Source organism: Limulus polyphemus, unplaced genomic scaffold (assembly GCF_000517525.1).
Source record: "Limulus polyphemus unplaced genomic scaffold, Limulus_polyphemus-2.1.2 Scaffold179, whole genome shotgun sequence".
NCBI classification, from domain to species: domain Eukaryota; kingdom Metazoa; phylum Arthropoda; class Merostomata; order Xiphosura; family Limulidae; genus Limulus; species Limulus polyphemus.
The window spans coordinates 373,243-397,509 of record NW_013665789.1 but is presented as its reverse complement, the minus strand read 5'-3'; the positions used below and the strand labels follow the sequence as shown (position 1 = coordinate 397,509).

General features: G+C 34.7%; 1 protein-coding gene across 1 annotated transcript in view; it reads right to left on the bottom strand.

Annotated features, from left to right (window-relative positions):
- Nucleotides 1-24,036, bottom strand: part of LOC106478094 (ribosomal protein S6 kinase alpha-2-like) — a 122,425-nt gene extending 98,389 nt beyond the window's left edge. Inside the window, exon 1 of the mRNA XM_022381621.1 lies at nucleotides 23,922-24,036. Within this exon, the coding sequence (XP_022237329.1) occupies nucleotides 23,922-23,963 (42 nt within the window). The 5' untranslated portion in view covers nucleotides 23,964-24,036. The remainder of the gene's footprint in view (nucleotides 1-23,921) is intronic.
- Nucleotides 24,037-24,267: the final 231 nt, after the last annotated feature.

The window sequence follows — 24,267 nt, the reverse complement described above, 5'->3', positions numbered from 1 at the left end:
ATGTTTCTAAATATACATTTAATCTAAACAAACGTCGATATTAAAATAAATATATAATAACAAATTCGTTATAATAGTATACACCAAAAATGTCAATTTCAAGTTGTCAACAATAACAAATAACACATTTTAAAACAAAAACGCCCCGTAGCAGTTTCATAGGTATGATATTGAAAATGATCTTGGATGGCCTCAGTGATATTGTCACAGTTAGGCCCACAACATCTCATTCCATACCACTAATAATTATTTGCTTATACCTCTCTATTTCTAAATTTTTTCCCTGTCAATGGACTTTTTAATTAACCTGTGTAGTTACTCAAAGAGGGCACTAGTGTAAGTATATATGTTCTTTTGAAAGAACAGGTGATATCTCAAGTTTTTTAATTTTTTTCTCTGTCACATCTGATGTGATTTAGCATTTATAGCGTATATTTGATCGAAAATCTCTAGAATCGCTGAAGGAGGACACAGTAACACAAAAGACTAGTTTACTTGGTTTTCAAAACTAAACTTGATTTATAAAAACTTTATTAAATCATTCATCAAATATAAATAAAATATATCTAAAGTAAAATAGGTTTCTCGGGAACAACAACCTAAAGGCATTTATGATTTATAGGTATGAAATGTTAAAAAATATTTCCTGTTTTATGATGGTGATTCGATGGTTTGCAAGCTTACAAGTTTTTATAATACTTTCGTTTTAATAACTAAAACTATAAGGTATATCTGCATACACATGCAGTATATACACATTAATAAACTGAAAATTTCTTTTAAACCGCAAAAAGTGTTTATAAGACATTGAGAAAACGAAAATGTTTGTTATAATACAAGGTGATCGGAAACTTAAAAGAGTAACTGAGATCTTCGTTATTTTTTTCTCTTAAAATTATATGTATGGAACTGTAGTAAATAAAGCTGATTTACTTAACAAAACGAGTTGGTGATCTTATTTATCTTCCTATGTAAAGTTTAAACTATCTAACATGCTGTTGTGGTAATTAAGAAACCGATTTACCTATTCAGGATCAATAAACATGAGCCACCGGTGGTTAAACGATACGTCTAAAGGCTTATATTCTAAATATTGGGTTTCGATACACCTGATGGGAACAGCACAGATAGCTCATCGAGTAGCTTTGTGCTTAGTAACTAACAAAAAACAACTTAAACATGACAAAAAATATGTCCCCAGGTGGGACAGCAATAAGTCTTCAGATTTACAACGAAAAACTCAGGGGTTCGATTCCCCTCGGTGGACTCATCAGACAGACGATGTAGTTTTCCGATAAAAAACAAACATAGATAAAAGTATGATCAACATACTTGCCACAACAATACAAGGACAGTCTTCAAACCACTATCTCTCGTGAAAACCGGGAAACACTTTTTATCCCATTGCTATTTCATCGATCTGATCATAAGATGTTTTTAAAGTGAAACTGTCATCCCTTTGGTGGCAAAATTCATGAGCCACCAAACATCAGCAATGAGATACATTTCACATTCTCTTTCATGATATACAAAGTATGTATTTAACTTTATAGTATCTTCGATGTAAATATTAATCTATAGATATTTAACAAAAAAATTAGAAAAATCAACTACTGTCCCCAAAATTTCAAATTTGTATATCAAGAAATTTAACCAAACAATCTGCAATCTTATACCTTTATGAATTTGCTTTTTAAAACTATGGTAAAACATGGACAAGTGTTTATGTTAATTAAGTTTAAGTGGTCATTTAAGATTTTCATGGTGTAAGTTACAAAACATTTGTTTGTAGTTCAGCACAAAGCTACACGATGGATCATCTGTGCTCTGCCCACTACGGGGATCGAAACCCGGTTTCTAGCGTTGTAAGTCCGTAGACATGGTGCTGTATCAGTGGAGGGCGTTACAAAACAACAATGAGTGCTAGTATTGGAGAGCAAAAAATAAAATTAAAACGAGAATTTTAACATGATTAATACTGTTAATCTATTTTCTAAGAAAGTTCCTCTTCAATTTTTATTTCGTTTAAAACTAGTGTTATTATTATTATTATTATATCTATGAAGCTTAAATCTGATAATTTTATTTTTATTTCATATTAATAAAAAATACAAGTTTTTGCCATTAAACCAAAGAAAATGTATTAAATAAGATGGATCTTTCTCTCTGCTTGTTAAACCCTTTAACATAATTTAAACCTCGAATATATCTGGCAAATTAGCTTTCTCAACGGGATGATTTAGGTATTATTGATAAATTATAATAATAAAAGATGGCGATTTATAAGACCCGCCGGCGTTTAACTGGCAAGCTTAGGAGCTTATTATTATTATATAAGAAGTGATTAGATCCCTGTAGTGAGCATAGCGCAGGTATTCCATTGTGCAGCTTTGTGCTTAAAACAATCATGTTTTATTTTTTTTAAATAACGTTAGGGTACTTTTTTATTTTATTCATTTATCAGAAAGGAAAATTTATTTGTTGATAAGTGAAAACAGTTTACGCTTCAGACGAACAAAATTCTTTATCTAATTTTTCATGATAAAGCGACTTACAACAACTAACACTTCAGAGTCACAGTCTTTGAAGAGAAAGGAGTATTTAAACTTAACTTTATGACAAAATAAGAACAAAACTCTGTCTAACATATTTGGTAAAATTATAAAATACGAACTAACCTATAACTTTTACCATTTAATGATATTGAGATGGACATACGGTTTGGAAGTTAAATTACTATTTATTTGTTTGTTTGTAATTAAGCACAAAGCTATACAATCGAAACCCGGATTCTAGCGTTGTAAGTCCGCAGACATGCCGCTGTGCCACTGGGAGCGATTACTGTTTATACCTGTTGAGTGAAATGCAAAATTTATTGAAGGATAATTATTTCTTGGAATAAGTTGAAACATCATATGGTAATTCGGTTTGCGAAAACCAGTTGGTAGAATCGTTGCAAGAGCTTAATATGTTGTTTGGTAGCTTTGAATAGAGAAATAGCTAGAGAAGTGTGTAGATGTATATAAAACTTCATACTGAAAATATTTCGAAATCTATGGTAACATTATTATGCAATGCCAAAAGCATTTTAATTGATTCTTACTGCAATTAGAACTATCACACACTGTCTCTGATTCAGAGTTTGGCTCTAACAAGTTTAACATAACTATTTGTTGTTATTGCTGTTATTGTTGGTGGGTTATCTGTGGTATGTCCACCTGAGTTATCAAAATCTTCAGACTTGCCACTAAGTCACTAGGGGATGGGCGTAATTAATTGCCAGTACAAAGTTGTCTTTGAGTTTTAAGTAGCGTTTGCCGTCTATTTACATACCTTGATGTGCAAGTATTACGTTCTAATCGCACAGTTCAACCTTATGCACTACTAGATACACTGTCTTAAACTAAAAATATATATTTATGTGTTTATTCAACTTGAAAACCACAATCAAAAATTATTTTGCATCAATAATCCGTGAATTTAAAAAACAGCAACAAACAAACAAAAAAACTCTCCGATTGTAAATATTAATAAAAACCTTTGAGTGAGAGTAAAAAACCAATAACATATAATAATGTGTCAACCACACTATGTCTGTTGTATCTTGTGACGACGAGGCCTTTCGCCCAATAACTGGGATACGGCACTATGTATATCAACATACTGATTAATAGTTAAGGGGAGAAAAAATGAAAACTTCTATTATTTAACACTATTTCTGCTGAAAACTGTGTAACAACCCATACGACTGAGTATAATTCAGTGACGATTGCAGAATCTAATAATAGTGTAATAACGTCTATTTTTTTATGTCTTTCACTATCGCTTGCAAAACACTTTTTAACAATTAAAACTACCACATTCTTCCCCTCTAACAAACAAAGCCCGTCCTCAGACCTTATCTTGGGGTGAAAATGCACGTCACCCTTTAATATCATACAAACCATAAATAGATAGAACATGAAATACCAATCACTTTAAGCATTTTGTTTTTTTGTTTTTTTTGGTTTTCTTTTCAGGTCATCGGGCAAGAAACAAGGACCCCCGATGGACATCCAAATCTAAGTAGAAGTAATAATAATTTTATTTTGTTTTATACATTGTAACTGACAAATCAGTTAATACTGTTATATCTGATTATGCAATGTTACATTATTGTTGTATAAAGTGCAATGTTGTTTAGTGCGCTATGCCTAATATTGTTTTGCTATGTTTTACTCTCTCTTATACTGTTGTTTTTCGTATTTTGTAATTTTGAATGTGATATAAATAAACAAATTTTGGTATGGTCTCGGTCTCCCCTGATTCGGCGCTTTTGGCCCTCTCGTTCATGTGGTGTGCGTGTGGTTGTTTGGTCTCTCGACTGGTGACAGAGCTAACTGAGCTGTGTAGTGTTGGGTCAAAAGGAAAATATCTAAACGAAAGGAAGAGAAAGAAGCAATGAACTGGGTAAAGAGGACCACGTTCCTGACCACCAAAGGGCACGCCCTAAACATCTACCAAGGGAAAACAACATCGAGTTTTAGTAGTATTTGTTCCTTGTGATGTCACCTGTATGCCTCTCGGTCTGGGGAATTGCACCCCCCTCACAGAAAATTTGTAAAAAAATATGTGTTGTGAGCTTAACTCTGAAAGCAATTTTGCATGAAATATAGCTTAAACAATTGCATGGCTGTTCACATAAAATCTACAAACATCCATTGAAAAATTAACAAACCATCATTCTGTTGTAACACTGCATGGGGAGCTAGACTTAATTTAGCATAAATATGTTTGATTTATTATAGTAAAGTACTGTACTATCTACATGCAGAGTAGTTATTAATTGTTAAATTATATTACTAATATAAATATCTCTGTACAACAATAGTATGCTAACTATTTCAATCATTGACTATCATATACGTACATTTATGTACTACTGAAATAGCATGTTAGCATGCTCCATTCTTCTGAGGTGCTTTTCCATAAATAACTTACATACAGTTTCAATTTTTATGCCAGTGTCATAATGATTATGTATTAAAACTAGATTTTTAAAATAAAATTATCACATACTGTATTCTAATAACGGAGCAGAGAAGAAGAATTTGTCTTGTCAATTGTGTTAATTGTGTTAAGTAATTAAACCAGACTGTGTGGATACAACTGTAATAACCAACAATATAACAAACATTTGTATATACATTTGACTTGTTTTAATGTGTTGTTTTTAAACGGGAGAACTGTGTTGCTGTTTGCTAATTGTTGAAATTTATTGCCAACAAGTCACAAACACCTACTGTAATGAATACGGCTTTCAGTTACAAAGTGTCAACAGAAGCCACTGCATGCGATTATTTCAAGCAAAAATGCTAATACTTCATCAGAAGAATGTAAACTACGAAGAAAACGTTAAGTACCATAAGCAGCTGCGCTATAACTATATAAGTATATATTTTTTTTTACATCTCAAAAATATGGGGTTCCGCTAAACCCCCTCGAACCCCTCCCCCTTGCGTACGTGCGCGTATAATTACATACAGTACTCGGTAGTGCCCGTACAAATGATATGCGGCCCTTATCAAATATCAGTAGTTTCAATAATCAATAAATAGCATGATACTTATATAGGTGTGTAATGAATGACAAGGTTTTAGGCCATCCCAGTGGCACAACGACATGTCTGCGGATTAACAAATCCTGGAAACCGGGTTTCGATACCCGTGGTGGGCAGAGCACAGATAGCCCATTGTGTAGCTTTGTGCTTAACTTCAAACAAACAACCAAAGTTTAAATTTATACAAATATTACTCAACAGAATTACTCTGATACCTTTCATAGAATAGGCACTGCAAATGCAGGAATACTTCACTGTGAAAGTTGTCAATTTTGTTTAATACCTCCAACAACCCATGTCAATTTTCTTTTTTCGGTCAGATACGAATGTGTAAAAAGTTATTCCCAATTCTGATCCCTGTCTATTGATGCAGCCAAAAGCGCTGCCATCCAATATGGAAGACACTAGGAAAAAAACAACAAGATCACGTGATGTAAAGACGTCATTCAAGAAAGATCTATTTATACTTTATCATTCTACTCCTCTCACAAACAAGGTTTCACGTTGAGCGCAAGTTTTTGTGTGGTAATTTCAACTTGTGCGTTTCTCTCGTGCGAGATTTCAACCCAGTAATCGCTCGCACACAAGCAAGTGTTTTACCAGCTGGGCTAAAAGGTTAATCCACTAGCTCTTGCTAGTAAGATATTTCTTAACAACTCGAACTACCACAACAAATTAAGCTTCATAATCAATTTTAGCATTCTAAACAGCTTGTCTACTAATAAATCAGTAGCAGCTATGCTAAATATTCTTCAAATCAAAATTTGCGTTCATATCGATCAGAAAACAACTTCAGTCTACCGAATTTGCACAAACATAAACGCTCTGAATCCGTTCACACGTACTATGCGACTGGTTAATCATGATGTAGCCTGTGGCCACGAGAAAAACATAAAAACTAACAGAAGACGACAGAAGCGAGGATCCGTGTATGTGATATATAGCTGTCTGCTTTTGTTAATTAACATTATAAATGACCCAGTGATGTAGTGCTAGATTTTATAGTGCCGGAGCCATGCCACACTTTGTCAGACGTGTGACGTCACCTTAAGAGCAAATATCTCAAAGGTTAATTTAAATTTTTCTTAGTCCTTCTATATAAATAATACGCTTCAGTTTATCTGTCCGAAACTTTTAGTCAAACTTTTCAATGCAACAAGTATGGGTACACGATGGCACAATGTCGTTGTCATAATCTGACGACTGGCTTCGATTTGAATTTTAGTTTTTTTACTTGCAAGGTATTTCACACAAACAACACTTAACCCGCGTGTAGTTTCCTAAAAAAATGAACATTATGCTAAATACAATTTCTATGGGATTTCTCGACTTATTTAGGTATAAAATAGACACGTGCACATTTCGTTCACACCATACGCTTATCACTTTGTGAACAGGCATTCAATCGTTTCAGCCCCCCAGTGGCACAGCGGTATGTCTACGGAGTTATAACGCTAGAATCCGGGTTTCGATACCCGTGGTGGGCAGAGCACAGATAGCCCATTGTGTAGCTTTGTGCTTAATTACAAACAAACAATCGTTTCTGCATATTCAGCTAAGTTTGCCTTCATTGCAGCTTTACACTTACTTTACTTTGTAATAATTCAGCCTCGGTTCATTTCATAGACTGCTATAAACACCTTTTAGTTACTTTAGTACGGGTTTTATTCTTTGTGTTTGTGAGTTTCTTTGTTTCAACTCGTAAAACCATGTCATATACTGAACGCTCATAACTGTTTCATACTCTGTACACTATTATGAATACCATTACTTTATTGTTTACTTTACGTGTAGTTTTATTAAATAAAGCTATGTCTACATAAGTTCGTTTGTCTAACCGCGTAATTTGTTTTCAAATGTACCAGGATTTATCGCTCTAACACATAATACATGTAAGAAAGCATAGCTTGAATGGCGATGGTGAAAATGATAGAATAAGAAAAATTCAAGCGAAGGACATGAAAACTACTGCAAATGTTTTGCGGATCGAAGCTAGTTATAAATACATAAAATATATTCAACACTAATTATTTGAGACTACGTACATTAAAGCCATTAATGATTATTTCCGTAATTTGTTTTCTCATTAAAAATGATAGAAAGTATTCTGAAGTATGACTAACGACAGCAAGGTAAGTTTACATCTATTCATCAAATTATTCTATGTGATTCCATATGCAAATAAACACTTAGCGATGTACAATGTATAGCAGCTAACAAAGAAAAAATTAAAATTAGTCTGAGAAATATGTCAGCATTAGCATCAGACCTAGTATTTAGGAAGCAATATCAATAACAAGAGATGAACTGCACCCTATCAGTCTTGAATACATAAAAAGGGTAGTCAAAATGTTGAATCTATCGGTTAGAATCAAGGATTTCAAGGACTGGAAGTTTTAATTGAAAGATGATGTCAAAGAGAAATTGTTTCTAATAAAGATGTTGATGCAATAATAATGGAAGACATTGATTTTAAACACATTGATTGGACTTGTATGGAATCAAGTAGTGAGGGATCGAGGTTTTTGAAGTGATTAAGGATAGCTTTCTATATCAAACTGTCAGACAGACAACCACATGGAATGCCATTTTAGAGATACGGTTAACTACTAATGAGGATATGGCTACAAGAGTTGAAGTGGAGGGCATTTTGGGATGAATGATCATTTCATATTTTGGTTCTACATTTTTACTATTTGTTAAGATAAAAGAATGAAATTTTAGTTCCTAGATTTCTGAAAACCAATTCTGAGGCCATGATATAATGAGTTTAAGAATAATGTGAGACATACTTGGAAAATTAAAAAAAAATTGCTTTTAATTCCAAATATATTTGTTCTTAAAAAGAAATAAAAAAAGAATAGCTGGGAAGTTCAAATCTGATTAGAAAAGAAAAAAAAATCAGAGATAAATCTCGTAAATTTAAAAAGTTTAAATTGACAAACAGGATGGAAAATTTACAGGTCTATAGGCAAGTTAAGAATTTTATTCAGAAAGAAATTCGAATATCAAAAAGGGTCTATGAGAAACAAGTGGCTGATAATGTTAAAACTAACAGCAAGCATTTTTAAATATATTTTATCAAATGTAAACAGTGTCATGGTGGGGCTTAGGTTTTTAAATGATAGTTGCTGATAGCAAGGTTTTGGTGAAGACTATGAGATGACTGGACGTTAAAATGTAGTCTTCTGTTTCTCAACTATAATATGTTAGCAGTATTCCTGATCTTGAGCATTCAATGGGAGATTATTGAACTGACCTGAGTCGTATGAATATTAATCCCTTGGTAGTAAGTAGAAAGATTAAGAGATTAAAAATAGATAAAGCACAAGAGCCAGACAAGGTTATCTCTGGAGTTTAAAAGAATGTCAATGATCAAATATTTGAGCTTTAATATGCCAGTAGGAAGTGGCCAACAGTCTGGGCATTTGTGGATTATTCCTAATTTTCAAAGGGGTGATAAGAATTGCTTTGAAAGGTATGGGGCAGTTAATCCTACTTCTATAGTGGGAACAGTTATTAAATTTGATGAAAGAAGCTTTACAAAATTATTTTGTGAAATACATTATCAAAAAAGAAAACCAAAATGGATTCACTAAATGGAAATCTTGCTTTTTTAATATGTTTAATTTCTTCGAGGATATTATTTGTTACGTGGACGATGGAAAGAGAGCAGACTTCGTGTACTTAGAATATTATTAATGAAATCACAACAGTAAGGGTTGACGAGAGACTAGTTAATTAGATTGTAGGATAGCCGAATGAAGGAAGCAAAATGATAAACTGGACCCTTGTTATTAGAGGAGTGTCTCAGGGGTCAGTACTCGGGCCGTTATTTTTTTCTGATTATCTTGTTTGTTTGTGGAATTTCGCGTAAAGCTACTCGAGGGCTAACTGCGCTAGCAGTCCATGATTTTGGAACTGGAGGAAAGCAGCTAATTAATACCACCCACCGCCAACTCTGGGACTATTGTTGTCATACCGAATAACGGGATTTGTCCGTCACTCTTATAACGCACACATACTGTAAAGTAGAATTTTTGGCGATAACAAGACTTGAATCATAAAGTCTCAGCTCTGCAGTCTGTCAGGCTAACCATTAAACTACACTTGGCCTTAATGGTGGACAAGCTACTCAATCCATTGAAGCAGTGTGCTGTTGCTAGAAGGGAAGATAATTTTAGGGCATGTTTATAGACATATTGATTACAAGTTAAAAGACATAATTATATCATATACATTGGAATGTTTTGTATAGTTCTGTCTTTTTATCTATAAAAGCATATTAAATAATTGGTATCAAATCAGAGTCAGAGGATGGCTATTCAAATGTTTCCGGGGATGTAAGAGTTATCTTTTAGGAATAGGATAAAATCTCTTAACTTATTTCTTGAGAAAAGAAGGGATGAGAGGTAATGTCATCTGAAGCTTACAGGATTATCTGGAAAAGTGATAGGATAAAAGCCTTTGATATCATCGTGTTTTATTCCGATGACAACAGGATGAGAGGACACAAGTTTGAAATTTGGAAGAGACAGGCTAGACTCTAGTTAGGACAGTTTTGTGTTTTGTTTTTCGAATCGGGTGATTAGCTTAGTGGCTACTAACACTTTACAAGGGTTTAAGAATGGAATAGACTATTTCTTAAAAATAAAGAGTGGGTTTTTAATTTGTTACCCTTGAAAGACTAAATGGCTCCTTTCGATTCTATGTAGTACTATGTTTTGACCAGCACAAGAAAGACATACAAACTGGAAATTAACATGAGTTTCGTGAAAATATCTTCTTAAAATTGCCCATCTTGCAACTTCTAAAATGATTCTTCTATATTATGACTTTACTAGAAACAAACTTTTTAATTAACCCGACTAAAAGGAAACTAATTGGTTAAAAGTACATATATTTTCCAAAATGATGCATTTAAAGAGAACTAAAATATAACTACCTAAGTGATGTGCCTTGTAACAATCAGAAACATAACGTACACAATAATTAATCTAATGTTTATCTAAGAAAAAAAACTTATACACACGCTTTTATCTTTTATGAATTATAATGGTATAATATGTTTCAAAAAGATTTATTCGACCATTTCAAAGAACAAGGATTTTTTCACAGACATTCACGTCCTATGACGCAAGCTATCAGAAGCTCAAAATATAATCTTAGTTAAAAGTATTGTATTCTATAGAGCTCTGATAGAAAATCATTCTGTTGTGATGGAGCATTGATTCCTATCTGCCTACACAAAAGAATAACAACAACAAAAAAAACATGCCTGTAACTGAGAGCTGTGGCTTTGGCACGAAACTTTTATGCCTTTATGTATTTTCTGTTGCATATTGCTTATATTCATATAGTTCACAAGAATTCAGAAATATTATGTACTTGTATAAGTTCTCAAATCACATACAAGACTCGGCCTAAACGGTTTAAAGATTTAGAAACAGATTATTCCTCATATTTCAATCAATATGTGAATTTCACGTTCTATTTTAAACAAGATAAGTCTTCCTTGGTCTGGTGCTAGGCTGAATTATTATCATGCCTTTTCTCTAATTTCCACCATGCCCTACTGTTTCACAACAGATATAGCGTCTCTTTTGATTGTAAAAAAACAACAACAAACAAACGCACGAAATATGCATTTTTATAAAGGAAACTTCGTACTCCTACACTCAGCTCATGACACTCGAGTTTATCTGATCATAGAAAATAACTTACATGCTGAATAATAACGTAAAATGCACTTCATCATTATATTATTCTCTTACACATATAAACCACAGCCTCTTTTTTCCATTTTTTGAATATATATATATTGTTATATTTCATCCCTTCTTTGTTGTTTTAAACGTTTTTTTCTAATTTTCTGTGTATTTAGTATACTTCCAAATTGCATGAAAATTGTGTTTCAAAATTTGTAGTGCATATTGGAGGGATTTTACAAATTTTGTATATCATCCTCATTGTGTATGTTTTTACAGATCAGTGATGATGGATTTGTAAATTCAAAAACGTTCGATTTTATATGTTTATAATTGTTGCCGTGGTTTAAAAAAAAAGAAGTTACGATTTCCAACTGGTGATTCTATTGCAAATTTTGATTTAGTTTGCCGATGTTTATGTTAAGATTGTAAGAGAGTCAGGAATAAGTGATGAAGCACTTATAGATCACGACGCCTGTTGGCGAGATTTGTGTACCAATAAGCAGGTAGGAATCTAAGTTTCAAATGGACAGCAACTGCATGTTGTAGAAACCTACAAATGTAGAGGACGACTTTCCGAAAGTCTTCCTGAAGACGAAAGGCGGGAGACTTTCGAAACGTCGGCCTCTTCATTTATAGGTTTCTACAACAGGCAGTTGCTGTCCATTTGAAACTTAGATTCACTATGAATACTCTGCAAAATAAAATATCATTATCAATATTGTTAGACAGCACTGGTTATATTATCTTAAAAGACACAGAATGTTTCTTCAACATCAAAACATATTCTACGTGTCGTCAGAACCATAGATGTGTATGTAGGCTTGTATCATGCCTACGCTCAGAGCATCAAGGTCAGTAGTGTCGTATTAATCAAATAAAATAATCTTAGAAACAAAGGCTAATAACTGTAATAACTTACAGTCAAATAAATAGGAGTAATGAAAAAGTAAAGCTCATTGTGACGAATAACTGAACTTAGAGTGAATTACACAATACAAAAATTAAGGCCAATTATGACGAATAATTAACTTATAGTCAAATAGATAATAATAATAAGACCAGTTGTAACGAATAACTGAATTTACAGTCAAATAAATAATACTAATGAAAAATTAAGGCCAATTCTGACGAATAATGATCGGTGATTTTTAATGGTAACATAGAATGGTTTGGACCAATAAGGTAGAATCATGTTATTTGTAACATGTGAAACCTTTAAAGATAGGGAAGAGGATATTAATGCTAAGGGAAATTATTTGTAACCTGTAAGAAAGTCAGGATTTACAGATTACTTACTATACATCAATCTAGAACAGCTTTTTTATATTAACACATAGCTGCGAGTTGATGAGACCGTATTTAGTGGATTGAGTTATATACAGAGTGATGGCACGGTTTACGGTATTGAAGTTAAAACCAAAATGTATATATGCACTGACAAAGGACTCGATCTGTTAACCTAAAAAACAAAACAAACGTTACTACTAAAAGAACGGTCACGATGATGGGGAACTTAGGGCATTGGATGATCGTGTTCCTATTGCACAAAAAAGTGTCATACTGGCGTGCCGAGATTGGTTAAATAAAAAACGCTTATGAGTATTAGATCCTGATTGGTTTAAAACTGGTAAAACCATTGATTGGCATATATTCCCTCATATGCCTTGTTAATGATGCTTTCCTGGTGCTACTGCCACAACTATTTCTATTATACTACTGCTCATGCTGCTACTAATGGTGCTTGATACAACTGTTGTTATTACTACTGCCATCTCAACCTTCACACACACCAGTCTAACTTCCACAACCGACTAGGCGAGTGTTTGTTTACGATTCCGGGCATAAACCATCACAACAAAGATAATGATAACTGGATATGCTGCAGTACTTCCTCAACCATTTCTATTGAAAAAAATCGCGAAAACTGCGGAGAAAACGGCTTTATAGAACTGAAGAATTAGATCTTGTATTACGCAACATGTATGGGTATTACCATATTTTATGTGGGAGCCTGGATGAGGATATAAGTTTTATATGCATATTCAGCCACATTAACGAGCAATTTAGATTACAGGTATCACAAAGAGTTCAAATCTGTATTAATTTTTTTTAAAGAAATTTACTGGAAAGCTTTCTTTGGGAATCAACCCACCAACAATGTCTCCATGACTTGCAGATTGGGCGTCAGTTGCATAGTCCTGATGTTCTGCTATTTTAACATGTGCCGCAATGAAACACGTTATGTGTAATATTGTCGAAATTTTTAAACTGGTTTACGTTTCGGTAGATCACAGTTCTGTGATAATATTGATGTTTATTGTGATGCACTACATCCAAATTTGATAATAGCCTTTAAAAATAAATGCAATTTCTGTAATATCTTTAGAAGTGATTTCATTATTAAGATTCATTAACTCATACTAAATATTTTGCTTATGATTATTCCTCTATGTGGAAGTTTTAATACCTAAGCCAAGCTCTTGAGTGAGTTATCCTGTCGAAAATCATACATTAATCACAATTGAATCTATTGTTGAAAACCATGCTTTAACCACATGTCGAAAAGCATTCTTTTATCACAATTAACTCTTATATCGAAAATTACATTTAATCAAAGTAAGCTTTCATGTTCAAAATAATGTTTTTACCACAGAAAGATCTTACACTGAAAATTATTAAAAATAACGTTTACTTTTTATCCAATAAACCATGCACAAACACTCTGAGTTCCTGTGTAGAAAATCATGTTTTAACCAAGAGGTCTATTATGTATATATTAAGATTAAATAAAGTGTCAAAAATGATATTTAAAGGATGTTTATCACAGCAGTTCTCATGCTGAAAATCCTGCCTTTACCACGGAGTGCCAGAGGTCTCTTATGTATAAATTTACTATTCACGTCATAAAAAATGCTTTAACCAAAGTTAGTTTTCTGTTGAAAACAATGCATTAAGCACAGTAAGCTCTCATTTCAAAAATCATGTTTTAATCTTAGTGAACACTTATATCCAAAGCCATATATAAAGTTTATCTTTTGTTAGATATACACAACTGTTGCAGCCTAAGTTTAATGCAGGTATTATGATTCACATAATTTATATAGCGCGAGTATTAAATTTAACTATTTTAAAAAGCGATAGTTTACCGCAAGTTTGTTTACGTAATTGTTTACGAATCATATGTGAAGTTCAATAGTTACAAATTATTGATAGTTATATTATTGCGTCATGTTACCAGAACCTTCTGAGTTTTTCTCATTGTTTTAATGGAGTACTATTGCATCATAGTTTTTAGTAGTGTTTGGAACGTCCTAGACCTCTACTTCTGTAGCTAGATCTAAACTGTGATTGTGAGTTTAACCATAAAGAGCGTATAGAGGCATTTTTTAAAGTGACATTATCACAGATTGTATTGTAATAACAGAGTAGAGAAGAAATAATTTGTCTTATCAATTGTATTCTAATATAACTGAACCAGACTGTGTGGACTTTGACGACAAAGAAACAGTTGTTTAAAGCTTTGAATACAACTGCAGTAACCAGCAGTTATATTGGGGATTTTAAAGTGTAATTATCACAGATATGTATTTTAATAGCATAGCAGGAAGAACAATTCGCCTTGTCAAATTTTGTTCTAAAGTAATTGAACCAGCCTGTGTGGAATTTGACAGAAAGAGACAATTATTTAAAACTCTGAATACAACTGTGATAACCAACAGTGTAATGAACATTTGTACATATGTTTGACTTGTTTTAATACATAATTTAAAACAAGTGTACTGTTTGATTATTGTTAAAATTTATTGGCAACAAGTCACAAACCTACTGTAAAAAATTTGGCCCATACATATATTAAACATGACAGTGTAAGCCAGCCAGGATCTACAGTGGTAACCGGTGGTAGAATTAAATGTAAACAACAGTGGCGATAGGCATATATTCGCACATCTGTAGTTGTGGCGAAAATATTGTAGAGGTCACAACCACACTCTATAACAGAAAGACAGAGGACTCAAGAACGACAATGGGATCAGGGCCAGCCAACCCAAGCTGCCTAAATTGACATGGATTATTTCCTGGAGAGATATGATAGAATTACCCAAAGTCAGAACTGGGAAAAAAGCGACTGGGCAGTCTGTCTCAGCTCCATTTTCATAGGAAAAGGCCTACAACTGTATGTGAGCATGACGTCAGAAGATTCCTTGGACTATGACAAGTTAAAAGTGGCCTTGCTGATATCATATGAACTTACTGGGGAAGTTTTGTTCCAGAAGTTCAGAGAAGTCAAGCCTAACACTAAAGAAACTGGATTTCAGTTTGTGGCACTTCTATGGCAATACTTCATAAGGTGGACAAACATGGCCAAGTTTGAAGATATTTTAGAAAGACTGGCAGACCTACTAATACATGAACAGATCATGATCACATACTCTATTGACATGTCACTGTTCCTAAAAGAGAGAGCACCAAAAGACGTGGACGAAATGATTAAGCTGGCAGAACAGCCCATGTATGGAGTATAACTGGCAATTCAAGAATAACCAGTCAAAGTCCAAACCAGGATAGCTAACAAGAACCAGAATGCCACCAAAGATGATAAGAAGTCAACAAACAAAAGGAAGAAGAGATACTATGTTTATTATAAAATGGGACACTTTGCAAGTGAGTGCAAGTTTGTCACCAACAAGCAGTAGCAAAAATCTTGACATAAAGCAGCTGGAGCTACCCATAAAGATGGTGCTGGGAAGAAACAAGAAAAGAGTGACTTTCACCATGTATGCTGCTGCCAGAAGAAAGAGAATGAAGAAAACTCATCAAATTCACGAAAAGAAGGAAGTGCTATCACGATGACTAAACAGTGCATGATTGATGGTTAGCTCAAATTTGAAAATTGGTCAACAGTGCCAGTGGTGATTAGAGCATGTGACAAACATCAAGAGGAGTCAACAAACCACAGCATTCCAGTAGGTTAAGGCTATGTTATAGACAAGAAAGTAAAAGTCCTACAAGATGCAGTGTAGCATGAGAACCAGTCTAGTGTCTGATGACCAGATGATGGGCAAGGTACATCTGTATGCACTAACTGATGGGGCAGTGAGAAAGTTTCCCACAACAAGAATAAAGGTAGACAGTCCATACTATGTGGGAGACCTTGAGGCTTTATGTATGAAGGCACCCATCTACAACTTGTTGATTGGCAATATTCCAGACAGTAGAAGTTTGGAGGAACCAGACAGAAAGGAGATTGATGAGACATCTCAGTCATCACAAGAGTTCAAGAAAAGAAAAGCAAGCAAGATGTCAAGTCCTTGCAAACCTCGAAAGCTGAAATTCTGAGTGTAGGTCTACAGGAACTGAAAGAAACACGGAAGAAAGACCCTAGAACAAGACAAAGGGGAAAGTGACTTACAGAATAGAGTATAAGAAGGGAGTGCTGTACTAGATCTATCAAAGCAGTTCTACTGGGGAACTTAAATAGATCATAGTACCAGCAGAATACCAGACTCGAGTGATAAAGTTGGCTTGCTAGTCAACTGTGGGAGGACACCTAAGAATGAAGAAGATGGCAGACAGAATCATCAAAATTTCCATTGGCTGGAGGTATCGGAAATGTGACCAGATTCTGCAGGTCATGTGATATCTGTCAAAGGACAGTACCTAGAGGGAAGGTAACCAAAGTGCCACTGGGTGAGATGCCTTTCATAGAAGAGCCATTCAGCAGAGTAGCTGTGGGCTTGATCAGACCACTAGCATCTGTATTTGACAAGGGCAACTAGTACAGGCTGACAGTAGTTAACTATGCAACACATTACCCAGAAGCCATAGAATTGCCAAATATAGAGAAAAATAGAATAGTAGAAGCCCTCCTGAAAGTGTTTTGCAGAGTAGGCTTTCCAAAAGAAGTTTGAAGGACAGAGGGACCCAGTTTACCTCAGAATTGATGCAAGACGTGTACAGCCTCATCAGCACTAGGCAGCTCTTTATTATGCTTTGCAACCCTAAATGGAGTCTCAAACAGCACGATGAAAACGATGTGCCAGGAGAGACTACGTGACTAGGGCAGGTACCTACAGACATTATTATTTGCTTACCAAGAGTCCCACAAGCGAGTACAAGATTTTTACCCTTCAAAGTACTGTACAGAAGAACAGTACGAGGTCTGAGACAGATATTGAAAGAACTGTGGACAGAAGAAGAAAAAGAGTCAGAACTGAGGAGCACATACTAGTACGGGTTGAACCTCAGAAACCAACTGGAGGAGACGTATCAACTCGCTCTAGAAATCGTATATGCAGCTAAAAACAGTCAGAAGCACGTCTATGACAAAAAAGCCAAAGATCGACGTTTCAAGGTCAGACAGAAGGTCTTGGTTCTGCTACCTTCAGACAACAACAAACTCACCCTGCACTGGAAAGGACCTATTCAAGTGCAGGACGTGGTCAGCAGAATGGACATTAAGGAGAAAGCGGATGGGAAGACCAAGATCTACCACGCGAATCTGTTGAAGGGGCACTTTGAGAGAGAAGAAGACCTAATAGGCAGTTTTTGAGGCAGAGATGGACATTTCAGTTGTGGTTGTCACAGATGCAGAACTAGAAAGCAATGACTTTATCATAGAAGATGAAGACCTACCAGACCTAAGATCACTGTGTGGAGATGAAGTGTACAAAGACATCAACATCAGTGAAAAACCTTCTGGCAAGCAGAAGAAAAACTACAAGATATACTGTGTCAGTACACAGATGTTTTCACAGATAGACCAGGCAAGATAGACCTTGTGCAACACAAGATTGCGGCCATGATCAGGGAAACAGCCAAGGTGAAGTACTCCCAGATGCCCTATGTAATGAGAGACCTGATCAAGCAAGAAATCGAGATAATATCAGAAACTGGAATCATTGCACCTTCAAATTCAACCTACCGTTCACCAGTAGTAATAGTACGGACGACTGATGGTTCAAACCACTTCTGCATAGATGTCCAGAAGTTAAACCTCGTGACAAAGTTTGACTTCAAACTTTTAGGACAGGGCCAAGTTCTTTACCTCAGTAAAGATGGAGACAGTATCTAAAGAGAAAACATCCTTTGTGACACTAGAGAGATCCTACCAGTTCAAGAAGCTGCAATTTGGAATAGTTAACTCAGCAGTAACATTCAATCACATGATGATGAAGATGTTGCACAAAATCACCAACATTGAGCATTATGTGGACAACATTCTGACTCACACAGTTAGATTGGAAGACCACCTGCAGAAACTCAGAGAGCTGTTCCAGTGAGTAATGGCAGCACGACTAACCATCAGACAATCTAAGTGCTACATCAGTTATTCTGTGCTGGACCTTATTGGACACAAGGTGGGTGACCAACATATAGCCATGGATGAGAAGAAGCTAACCCACATACAAGATGCACCAGCTCCAACAACCAAGCAGCAAGTCAGATCCTTCATATGGGATACTATAAGAAGCTGATCTCAAACTATGCTGAAGTTGCTGTAGCACTGACTGACCTAACCAAGAAATGCCAACCCAGAAAAAAAGATGAAGTGGTTGAAACCACAGCAGATGGCATTCCAGAAGTTGAAGAACATGTTAGGAAGTTCGCCAATTCTCATAATACCAGATTTCAACAAACCATTCATTGTTCAGGCCGATGCATCAGATGTTGGAATTGGAGTAGTTACTCAGCAAGAACATGTAGACGGAATGTTACCCATAATGTATGTCAGTAATAACATATTGAGTTGTGAGAAGAATTACTCTGTAATTGAAAGAGAGTGTCTGGCATTTGTAATCCATAAATTCCAGAAGTAACTCTATGGGAAGGAGTTCATCATCAAAATGGACCATTAGCCCCTTGCATACACCCAGAGCTGAAAAAATCGACAGTACAAGGACCATGAGGTGGGTGTTGTAACTCTAGAACTATCAGTTCTACACTGAAACCATCAAGGGGACTGCAAATGCTGGTGCAGACTGTTTGTGTAGACTTTTGTCCATGAAATGAAAACAGTCTTTGTATATAGTATAAAATGTTGTATATATTTTTCTTGAAGAAGGGCTTATTGTTAGATATACGCTACTGTTTCAGTTTCAGTTTAATGTGAGTGTTAGGATTTAGATAGTTTATATAGCACGAGTGTTAAATATAGTTATTTTGAGAAGCGATAGTTTACCACAAGTTTTTAAGTAACTGTTTACGAATTATATTATTGCGTAATGTTACTAGAACCTTCTGAGTTTTTCTCCTTCTCTTAATTAAGTGTTATTGCATCATGATATCTAGTAGTGTGTGTGGAACGTTCTAGACATCTGTCTCGTCGAAAATTTAGTTCTGGTTGTAGATATAGACTGCATGATTGTAAATTTAGCAATAAAGATCGTATAGTGGCGATTTTTAAAGAGAAATAATCACAGATTGTATGGTATAACAGAGAAAAGGTGAAATAATTTGCTTTCTCAATTGTGTTATAAAATAACTGAACTAGCCTGTGTAGAATTTGACGAAAAAGAGACAATTATGTTAAGTGATAACCAAAAGTGTAACGAACATTTCTATATATTAATTTTAAACAAATAGGCTGTATTGCTGTTTGTTTATTGTTTAAATTTATCGCCAACAATTCACAGACATATGCGGTAAAGAATCCGGCCCATACATACATAAAACATGACACCCTTTATATCGAAAATTATGCTTTCAATACGATATTTCAAAAATCATGTTTTACGCCCAATCAGATTGTTTTCCGCAAGTTATAGTTAAACAACCTTTATATCTCATGTCAAAGACTATGCTTTAACCAAGGTGTGTTTTTCGCGTACTAAGAATACTAACCATAGTGAATTCTGACGTTAAAAACCATTATTTATCCACAATGCTTTCTAATATTCAATTGAAAACCACAATTTAATAACTTTTATCTCTTCTGTTAAAATCCACGTTTCACCACAGTGACCTTTCATGTCGATAATCACGCCTTATCTAGAGTAATTCTCATGTCGAAAATAATTTTTAATCATGGTGGATACTCACGTCAAAAATAATGCCTTTTACTATAATGAACTCTCATAATATGGAAATCATAGTTAACCGTATTTTAACCACACTAGTGACTTTCCGTGTAATAAGTATGTTTTAACATTAACTTCCTTTCAAAACCAATAATCCACTTAGCTCAAACAATGTACTCTCGTGTTATAAAAATGCTTTTACCATTGTGAGATTTTATATATAAAATTTTAGTTGGAGGAGGTTAACAATACTTTAGATGCAATGCACTTTCATGTCAATAATCTTAGTTAAACGATATTAAAATCTCATGTTGAATAACCATGTATTAACTATTACAGTAACTTATCGTATCAAAAATCATGTTTTACCAACATGGTCTCCATGTCGAAAACCGTGATTTTATGACAATGAACTCTCACATTAAAAAATCACTGTTGAATACCGTTGACTTTTCATGTTTCAGTCAGGATGTGTTCTTTTGTAATAACATTGCTCTAATCACATAGTCCTCTCGTAACAAAGTAGATGTATTATCCATACTGAATTATTATGTTGAAAAGCTACAATTAAACAAAGTTTACCTATTATAAAAAAAACAGCTTTTACCCAGTATGTTCTTATATCAAGATATATTATTAGAGAACATTTCTCTCTTATACTGATAACCAATTTTTAACCAGGATAAGTTTTATCTCGTAAATGTGTTTTACCCACCTTGAGTTTTCATGTTGAAAACCAAGCTTTTACCAACGTGAAGCCCCCCAGTGGCCCAGCGGTATGTCTTTGGACTTAAAATGCTAGAATCCAGGTTTCGATACTCGTGGTGGGCAGAGCACAGATAGCCCTTTGAGTAGCTTTGTGCTTAATTACAAAAACAAACTAACGTGAATTATAGTGAAGGAAAATTTACTGCTCAGTTAGTTCTTATCTCGTAAAAGTTTTTTAGCTACAGTGAGCTCTCAAGTCAAAATCATGTTTTAACCACAAGAAGATTTCATGTCGAAACCATATTTAATACTATGACCTCTCTTGTCAAAACAATGCTTTCACCAAAGTGAAAGGCGTTTGTGGACACAAAGTAATATATGGTATCATAAGTTCAGTGCCAGTATCTTGCGTTTCTTTCAAGGTCATAGGCATTATTAGGTGGCACAACACAATGTACTTGGTGCCAGGATGTCATGGTATTGTTTTTACACTACAGAAACTGCATCATGTTCTAGTTCATGACACAAATGATGTCAAAAGTTTAAAGCCGGAAGTCCTGCACGCCGAAGGTTTCATTCTGTACAAGATTAAAGGCGTGAGATACCACTAGTTAGATTATGTCAAAAAGTCATGGTTAATACTTTTGAACCATATTTTTGATATCCCGTGCAAGGCAAGAGGTGATATTTGTTTTTGTTTTTTCAGAGTAAAGCCACATTGTGCTATCTGCTGTATTCACCGCGGAGAATCGTACTCCATAGACTTACCGCTGTCCCACCGGGGGACAAGAGGTAACAGCTGTTTCAGATTACTTGGTATTAGAATTTCCGGAATATTCGTATTGAGCGACAGAACTTTTTTCTTGTACAATGTCCGATTCATTAAATAACATAAGCTGGAGGGCCCGGCATGGCCAGGTGGTTAGGGCGCTCAACTCACAATCTGAGGGTCGCGTGGTGGCGTTATAATATGACGGTCAATCCCACTATTCGTTGGTAAAAGAGTAGCCCAAGAGTTGGCGGTGGGTGGATTACTAGCTGCCTCCCCTCTAGTCTTACACTGCTAAATTAGGGACGGCTAGCGCAGATAGCCCTCGTGTAGCTTTGCACGAAACTCAAAAACAAACAAAACAAATATAAACTGGAAGATGTCGTAAAGTCAGGTTCATGATTAATGTGTGACAGAAGCTGCATCTTGTCTAAAGACAGGTGTAATACATGTCATCAGTTTCATAGTGTCAGAAGGTCAAGGTTGTGTTGTAGAAAGAGTTCGTATCCTGTACAAGATCAAAGGCGCTAAATTAATTAGTCAGAGAAAAGAGAGATCATCTTAGTTGTATGACAGAAATTTCTTCCTCTATAAGGTTAAACACGCTGGATTATGCATGCTGCATATTATTTAAAGGTCAAGGTTATACGTTCTAAATAGCGTAAGTTGCATAACTACATATGTTTGCTGTTAAACACAAAGTTAAACTGTGGGCTATCTGTGCTTTGCTCACCGTGGATATCGAAGCTCGATTTGAGTGTTATAAGCCCTAATCCTTATCGCTGAGTCACCAGGGGGGCATATAATTACGGATTGACACTTTAAGGGCGAAAATTTTAAAATCTCACAATGGTAAGGGAAACTTTATGCGTTCTTGAGTAGATATTTTTCTATTGTTAAAAGCTGATGCCATTTTGCCACAATACAGTGAATGGTTTAATACTGATAGTGAATTCAAGCTGGCTATTTATTTAGGCTAAAAGATTAATTAATCCACAACTATAAAAGCCAGGTTTTTACAGTATTTCTTTGATGTGACGTTCAAACTTGGAAAACTGTTATGCAACCGTGAGTATGAGCTTATCTAATTCAATTTGATAGTAAAATATGTTATATTAAATAAAGATTATTACTTGAAGATTAAAAACTAGCTTGATAAACCCCTTTTTGAAAATGTTCAACATGGATTTTCTTACCAGACATATATGATGAATCTCTACATTCATCGCTAGTATATAAAGTGATCTACTGAAAATCTGTACGTTGATGGCTAAAAAAAGAGCACAGTAGAAATGTTAACTCTACACGTTTATACACAGTAGTGACGATTTGATAGATCTGTGTCTTTAAGGTCATTACAATGTTTGGTAGATTTGTTAGACAGATCTTCGTGTTGATGGTCAATACACAGTGTTGTACATTTGGTAAACATCTTCATTCACGGCAATTATCAGGTCTGTACATTGATGGTTAAAACACTGCCAAGTTGTTAAATGTGTTAATGGTTCAGTAAAGAGTGTACTAAAATTTTAAAATCTGTGAATTAGTGGTATTATTATATATATAATGTGCAGACAAATTTGAAAGTTTGAAGTTCCGTACAGAGTCTGCTGGAATTGTCAGGTCTGGCTGTTTTCGGTTATTTCTATGCGCCATTGTCGATTTGATAAATCAGCACAATCGTGGTTTACTGCAAAGTTGGTAAAATTGTGAAATCTTCACATTGGTTGTTTACTTACAGCTTTTTTGATTTGACAGATCTCTTCATATCGGGTTAGATCAGTTTGTTTTTCTTTCAATTCAACATATTTGGACTTCGATGGTGTTATAATCTTTCCACTGTACTTAATGAGTCAGTACAACTAATGATATAATTTTTAAACTCTAGCTGATTATCAGTATGCCTAAACTCTATTAAATTTGAACTTCATAAATATAGATGGAACAAATTTTGAATATATTTTTGTCTTTAAAATATGTTTGACACGTACTTACTAGGCTAAGATTACATTAGTGTGTGAGGACGTTACTTGCCCACCTGGTTCCGATTTATTTTATCAAGTCTTCTAAGTTGGTTGTAATTTCTTCCAAAAACACACAAGTAAAACGAAACCTACCGGTTGTTTTCGACGTAGATCATCAGACTTCGAAAATACCATTTCTACGGTAGTCAATCAGTCAGTATTCCATAAATATGTAACGTTTACTGAAATGCGACAGTTTTTCATTGAAAGCTGAACTCTCTTTTGGAGATGAATGCCGATTCGATTGATTTCAGTATTTCGAGAGCTTATTATAGTAGATACTGTGGGATTCGCTGACAGGAGAGTCATCTATTGGCAGGGTTTACTAAAATCTAACAAATATAGAATCAATAAACCTGGACTTGTGGTAACCTCTAGCATACATCCGCTTGAATAACAGACTCCTGTTAAAAGAGCGCAAAATGAAGCAATATTTTAA